Source organism: Pyrgilauda ruficollis, unplaced genomic scaffold (genome assembly GCF_017590135.1).
Source record: "Pyrgilauda ruficollis isolate IOZ18807 unplaced genomic scaffold, ASM1759013v1 scaffold165, whole genome shotgun sequence".
NCBI classification, from domain to species: Eukaryota; Metazoa; Chordata; class Aves; order Passeriformes; family Passeridae; genus Pyrgilauda; species Pyrgilauda ruficollis.
In genome coordinates, this window is record NW_024515320.1 from 1,592,470 (window position 1) to 1,599,494 (window position 7,025).

The 7,025-nt window shown below is 55.9% G+C and overlaps 2 protein-coding genes across 2 annotated transcripts; one reads left to right on the forward strand and one right to left on the reverse strand.

Moving 5' to 3' along the window:
* Positions 1–5: 5 nt before the first annotated feature.
* On the forward strand, positions 6–2,579 carry MRTO4 (MRT4 homolog, ribosome maturation factor). Its single transcript, XM_041463496.1, has 8 exons — positions 6–72; positions 412–470; positions 571–674; positions 772–853; positions 1,067–1,134; positions 1,454–1,605; positions 2,023–2,099; positions 2,287–2,579. The coding sequence occupies exons 1-8, from the start codon at positions 45–47 to the stop codon at positions 2,434–2,436; spliced, it is 720 nt and encodes a 239-aa protein (XP_041319430.1). The 5' UTR covers positions 6–44; the 3' UTR covers positions 2,437–2,579.
* Positions 2,580–2,968: 389 nt separating this feature from the next.
* On the reverse strand, positions 2,969–7,019 carry AKR7A2 (aldo-keto reductase family 7 member A2). The gene is made up of 7 exons (XM_041463474.1): positions 6,811–7,019; positions 5,846–6,033; positions 5,220–5,324; positions 4,597–4,693; positions 4,405–4,504; positions 3,967–4,096; positions 2,969–3,429 (listed from the first exon to the last, which is right to left on the reverse strand). Exons 1-7 carry the CDS (start codon positions 6,965–6,967, stop codon positions 3,268–3,270), a joined length of 939 nt encoding a protein of 312 aa, XP_041319408.1. The 5' UTR covers positions 6,968–7,019; the 3' UTR covers positions 2,969–3,267.
* Between the last annotated feature and the right edge of the window lie 6 nt (positions 7,020–7,025).

Genomic DNA, 7,025 nt, shown 5'->3' on the forward strand with positions numbered 1-7,025 from the left:
GGCAGCCCGCGCGCGGCCCGGGGGCCTCGGAGCACGGCGGAACCATGCCCAAGTCCAAGCGGGACCGCAAAGGTGGGAGCGGGGCCCGCACCGAGTCCCGGGCACATCCCTCTCCACCCCCATTCCTGCCCCCTTCCCTACTCCTGTCCCCTATTCCGTCGCTTTCTCATTCCTCGATCCCATCCCCCATCGCCCCGTTCCCTCTCCCCACGCCGTTCACCGTCCCCTTCCCTATGCCAGTCCCTTCTCCGTTCTTTTCTCATTTCTCGACCCCATCCATCGCCCCCTTCCCTCTCCCCGTCCCCTTCCCTTGTCCTTTACCCGATCCCTGTCTCCTTGCCCATCTCCATCACCATCCCCTTCCCGGTCCCCGCAGTGTCCCTGACGCTCTCTCCGCTCCGCTCCCCGCAGTGTCCCTGACGCGAACGCCCCGCAAGGGGCTGGAAGCCAAGCAGGCGCTGATCGCCGAGGTGAGTCTGGCCCGGACCCCTCTCCCCTGTCCCCTCTCCCTGCCCTGCCGTTCCCCTGCCCCCCGTGCCCGTCCCGGTCCTGGTAACGGCTCTCCCGCAGCTGCGGCGCTGTGTGGACACCTACAAGTACATCTTCGTCTTCTCGGTGGCCAACATGAGGAACAACAAGCTGAAGGATGTGCGGAACGCCTGGAAGCACAGCAGGTGGGCAGGGGGTGCTGCGGGGTGGGGATGCCCAAGGGGTGAGCTCCAGGGCTGACATCTTCCTCCTCCTCCTCCTCCTCCTCCTCCTCCTGGGCAGGATCTTCTTCGGGAAGAACAAGGTGATGATGGTGGCGCTGGGCCGGGAGCCGAGCAGCGAGTACAAGGAGAACCTGCACAAGGTACCTGCTGAGCTTCCTCTGGGTGTCCTAAAGCTTCACCTGCTGCATTCCACATCCTGCAGAAACATCCCAGGGTCTCCCTTCTATGGGGGTGTTAACTAAATCCATCCACGTTCTGCCACGAGGGCTCTGTTGAGTGGAGCAGTGCAGGACTGAGCCCGTGCAGGTGAGTCCCTGCTGCTCCCCCATCCCATGGATGCTCCTTTCTTCCAGGTCAGCAAACACCTGAGAGGGGAGGTCGGGCTCCTCTTCACCAACCGCACCAGGGACGAGGTGGACGAGTGAGTACCAGCCTGGCACAGCCTTTTTGGTGCCACAAAACCCCCACGCTCCCTGCTGCTTCCCTTAGAGCAGGGGTGGTCTCATGGGCCTTTCCCACTTGTCTTTGTCAGCCACTCCTGTGACAGCAGAAATCATGGAAGGGTTTGGGTTGGGAGGGACCTTAAGGCTCATCTCATTCCACCCCGTTGGGCACTTCCAGGGATCCAGGGGCAGCCACAACCTCCCTAAGTAGCATAGGGAGGCCGTGCCCCAGTCCCTGTCTGAGCCCAGGGGTGTTCCTCCCCCAGCTGAAGCTCCTGTTGCCCACCTGTGTCCCAGGTGGTTCTCCAGGTTCCGGGAGCTGGACTTTGCCCGTGCTGGGAACAAGGCGCCGTACGGGGTCAGCCTGGACACGGGGCCCCTGGAGCAGTTCCCCCACTCCATGGAGCCGCAGCTGCGGCAGCTGGGGCTGCCCACGGCGCTGAAGAAAGGTACAGCAGGGCAGCTCTGGGCTTGGCTGTGCAGCTGGCATCTCTGCTGGACAATGCTAAACACAGAGCAGGATTTGGGTCTGGAGAAAACCTGAGGGACACCTTTGTCCTTGTTGGGCTGGGGCTAGAATGCCTATCCTTGTGCTGTGGTTCCCAAACTGGTGTCAGAGGCTGAGTAAAGCCCCCAGATTTCTGCAGAATGCCATCCTTTTCCAGTGGAAACAGCTCGGATTAATCCACTCAGGAAGCAGGCGTGGGGTTTTGGAGCTGATCTCACCCATCTCCTGGGGGTGCTCTCATGCTGCATGGGAAGGTGTCAGCTCCAAGGGGTGGTGTTGGAGAGTCCTGGCTCTGCCTCCACGTTCCAGGGGAGCTCCCAGTGCCTGGGATCCTATTTCCAGGGGTTTTGCTCTGCAGGAGTGGTGACGCTGCTTTCGGATTACGAAGTGTGCAAGGAAGGGGATGTTCTCACCCCAGAACAGGCCCGTGTGCTGGTGAGTAACACAGCAGCCCTGCTTCCTGACACAAAATAACTAATGATTAATTAACACCTAAAACCCAGCACCAATTATTTTGGTTCCTGCTTTGCTCCACTTCCTACCTGGAAGCGGAATTTACTGTTTTGCTAGGCTGGGCACAGAGACAGTAAAGCAGGAATGACAGATTTGTGTCCTCTCCTAGAAACTCTTTGGCTACGAGATGGCAGAATTCAAAGTCACCATGAAGTTTCTGTGGAATTCTGAGACGGGAGACTTCCAGAAGCTCGTGGGAGATGCAGCAGAGGAGGAGGAAGAGGAGGATGATGATGATAATGGCAGCAATGAGGACTAACAGCTTGGACACCAGATAGTTCTATTTTAGGGACAAAAAGAGGATATTTCCCTTCCTTGGGTGCACCTGCACTGGGATGATCTTTATAGAAAATGACCTAACTGTGCTTTTTTTATATTTATATAAATATCTATGTGAAACCAGATGGTTGTTGCTGCTGTCTGTTAGTGATGGTGGATCCTGGGACCTGAGGAAATGCCAGCTCAAACATGAAAACTGGGCAGGAAGGGTGTAAATGTAATGGAATTTTGATATAGCACAAAGGGAAAGATGCTGAGGGTTATTCTGACACAGAAGAAGATCCTTAGCTCAACCTTTGGAATTTTGCCTTATCCCTGTCAGTGTCCAAGGCCAGGCTGGATGGGGCTTGGAGCACCCTGGCATAGTGGAAGGTGTTCCTGCCCATGGCAGGGCGTGGAACACTATGAGACTCAAGGACTGTCCAACCCAAACCATCCTGAGATTCTGTGACTCGATGTCCCCAAGTGCTGCCAAAGAGACGACAGGTTCCAGGCACAGGTCAGACATGGGCTCTGCACTAGAAAGAGGTTTTATTCTTGTATGTAATTATTTAAGATTTCACATTAAAGCAGAACAGGGGCCTTCACCTCGTTAAGGTGTTCATTTTCCTGATCAGCTGCATCCTGAATCACGGGCTGTGCTGAGGGAGTGAGCGGCTTGGAGGGAGCACTAAGGCACGGGTGTGGATCCTACAAAGCTTCACTGACTCAGGAAGAACCTGCAGCCCTCCAGCCGTGCATGGGAGGGCGGGATGGGCAGTACCTCTCCCGAGACTCCAGAGCCTGTGCTGGGTATCCCAGCCTTCCTTCCCTAGCGGAAGTAGTTGGGGCAGTCGTGTGCACTCAGGTTCCAGGCCTCATCGAACGCCTGCACCACGGCCGGCAGCAGAGGACCCTCCTCGCTGTAGTTGAGGTTCTGCTCCAGCTGCTCCAAGTTGGACATGCCAATGATCACTGCATCTCCCAGAGAACCCTGGGAAGAGATGGGAGGTAGGTGTTGCTGATCCCAAAAGAAAGTTCACGTCCCAAGCCACTGCAGGCCAAACAAAGCATTTCTTTCCACTAAAGAACATCCAGGAATTAAGCAACTGACACCACAAATTCTGCTCGCTAGGCCAGCACATTCCCAAGTCACCCCAAATCCTCAGAAGCTGCCAAATCCTACTTTATGATGGGCTACAGGAACATTTAGGGAACACCAGGAGTATTAAGCATTAGTTTCCTAGTCCAGTGAAAGGCAAGTCCTCTCCTTGCAGGAAAGCTGAGTGCGTGGGAAGCCAAGACCCCAATAACTGGCACCTAAAATCTTCCACTTGAAGCTTCCAGTTCTGACCACATGGGAAAAGGCAGAGCTGCCTCACTCCCACCGCCTGGCAGTCTGTACAGCAATATTCACTTTGGAATGCCACAATCCCACAGGATTAAAAGACACCTACACTGAAATTTCCCCGTTTGTGAGTCATGGCAGCAGTGCCCAGTGCTGGCAGCAGTGCCCAGGTCAAGCTCTCACCTGCAGTTTGGAGTGGTTGTAGAGCCAGCGCAGTGCAGCAGATGCCAGGCTGGGTGCAGTGGAGCCATAAGCCTCTTTCAGAGCTTTTTCTACCAGTGCAATTCCGTCAAAATTGTGTTTTTTCCAGTACCTGCCAAAAAAAAAATTGTTATTGCCCTTGGGACCTCTAGTCAGTGGTACATCTATATTCCAATCAAAAGGCTTTCAGGAAGGCTCATACAACTCTTTGTAGCCTTGGAGGACTTCTGCAGTCTCCCTTGGGAGCTGTGAGGAAGCGGAGCCTGAAAACCACCCTGCAGAGCTCAGTGACACACCACAGCCCCAACCACGTGTGCTGACATAATCCCAAGCTTTGGTCAATTCTGCTTCCTCTAAATTGACTATTAGAGTGTTTTTTTCATGCAGCCATTCCTGCTTGTCTGTCAGCTGAGGACATACCTGTCCCTGTAGGCCTGAGCCCAGTCATTCCCAAAAAATCTCCCAGTGGGCTGGCGCGTGTCTTTGTCCTCGTACTTGTACTTGCCAGTCAGCAGCCCCCCTGGGAGGGAAGGGAGCAGCAGGTTTGGGGATGGACTGGCTCTGCAGAGCCCCCATTCCTCAGAGTTTTGTCCCAAAGCCTTGTCCCTGTACCTGCCAGCGGGTTGTAGGCGTAGAAGCGCAGCCCAAAGTGCCTGAGGCAGGGGAACAGCTCGGCCTCCACCTGGCGCGTGGTCGCGTTGTACATTCCCTGCACCGGGTGGGAGACAGCCTCAAACAGAGCTCAGGGCACAGCAGCTGCCTCTTCCCACCCTTCCATGGCAATACCCATCCCAGAAAGCGGCTTCGGGTCACACAAGGGGATGATTTGCTTAGGAGCAGACCCACTGAAGGACTGCAAATAATTGAAGTTCCATGGTAGGGGAGTCTCTGGCTCCAGCAATGAACACTGAGCTGTTTCTGAGCATCAACCTCGCTCAGCTTCCTGAATTTCCTCACTGAAAGGATGGTCAGGCCTTGGAAGGGGCTGCCCAGGGAGGTGTTGGGAGTCCCCATCCCTGGACATGTCAAAAGAAGGCCTGGACATGGCACTCAGTGCTCTGGGGTAGTGACAAGGTGGGCACTGGGCACAGCTGGGACTGGAGGTCTTTTCCAACCTCAATGAGTCTGTGACTTCCCAGACTAACTGCAGCAGATTCCTTCTGTGTTTATATCTGGAACACTGGGGCTGGTGCTAGATTTGGGGAGCCCAAATCCAAGCTTCCCTCCTCCCTCACCTGGTACACAGTTGGCATCACCCAGTTGTTGTACTTGCAGATGGCACAGATTTCTGCCACCTCCCACGCGGCGTAGTTTGACAGGCCAAGCTCTTTAAACTTCCCCTGCAGAGGAATAAAAGGGAATTCACTTCCAGTGTTTCAAAGTTCATCTGGACCCAGATAGCACAAGATGGGTATAGTGAAAAGGACAATCACCAAATTTTAGTCCAGAAGGGTTAATTCCTGTCCACCTTTTCTGACAGATTATGAATTATTAAGACATGACAAAAATATTCCCCATTTTCTGTTCATTTGGAATTCACACCTTCTAGTTTAAATGACATAACCAGACAAATGAAACTCAGGAATTCTTTACCCATTACCAGCACTAATCTTAACCCAGACTGTTAACAGGGCTGGAAGCAAAGTCCAGATGTTCCAAGAGCTCTTGGGAACAAAGTGCACCACATGAGCACACAAAGAGCAGCGGCTGCTCACTCAGCTCTGCCCTGGGCTCTGTCTCCTCTTCGCAGAGCTGCACAAACCCAGCACTGCAAATGGGCACAACAAGCAGCCCTGGTTTAAAAAAAAGCAGCGGGAAGGAGGGAATCACAGATTGTCTAAGCTTAGACTCTGCACTTCACCTCTTTGTGCAGCTCGTTGCAGGCACGCAGGGTTTCCTCCACCGGGGTGCCATGGTCAGGAGCGTGGAGGTAGAAGAGCTCCACACTCGTCCGCTGCAGCCTCTCCAGGGACGTGTCCAGCTGCGAGCGCACGCTCTCCGGCTTCAGCGTCTTCCCATCCCACGGGTTGGCCTTGGTGGCCACTTCCACTGGCAGAGAGAGAAGGAATGAGCAAGGATCTTTCCACCTTGAGGAGGGGAGTAGGGATAAGTGAACAAGTGTTTGAGGTGTTTCAGGGAAGGTGCCTTTCCTCAGGAATCCTGTCAGCCTGGCAGGGGAGGCTCTTCTCTGCACTGAGGGTCTGCCCCAGGCAGGGAAGGTCTGCTTCTCAAGGTCTGGGGGTCAGCACTAGTACAGGGATCCCTTCCCCTCAGGATATGGCATCAGCAGGGAAAACTCTTATCCTAAGGGGATGGGCCTGGGGGAAGTCTGCTTTCCTCGAGGAGGCAGTCAGCCAGGCAGGAAAGATCCCTCTCCTCAGGGAATGGACCCTGGGAAGCGCCCTTGCCCCTGGGAATGGCCTCAGATTGGCAAGGAAGACCCTTCTCCTTCCCCAGAGAAGTGCCATCTCCTCAGGGAGGGCATTAGCCCAACAGGGAAGACCCTGCTCCTCAGGGAACGAGTCTTGGGCAAGTCTAACCTCCTCAAGGACAGTGTCAGCCTGGCAGAAGAGATGAGACCCTCTCCTCAGGGACGACCCTCCTCAAGGAAGAGCCCTCTCCTCAGGGCACGGTTCCCAGCAAGTCCCCTCTCCTCAGGGAAATCCCTTCTCCTCACAGAAGGAGTCCTGGCCAAGTCCCTTCTCCTCAAGGACAGTGTCAGCCTGGCAAAGCAGACCCTTGTCCTCAGGGCAGCCCCCTCTCCTCAGACACGGGCCCCGAGGCAGCCCCTCTCCCCCGAGGGCAGCCCGCCCTCCGCCGCCCTACCGGGCTCGGTGCCGCCGGCCAGCAGCGCGCCCAGGATGCGCTCGGACTCGCCGCCCGCGTACATGAAGGCGGTGTCGATGAGGCGGTGTCGGCGGCGCAGGAAGGCGCGGAGCAGCTCGGCGCTGGCCTCGGAGCCGGCTCGCCGGCCCATCTCCATGGCGCCCAGCACCACCGCGGGCCGGGCCCCGCCACCCGCCGCCGCCGCCGCCGCCATC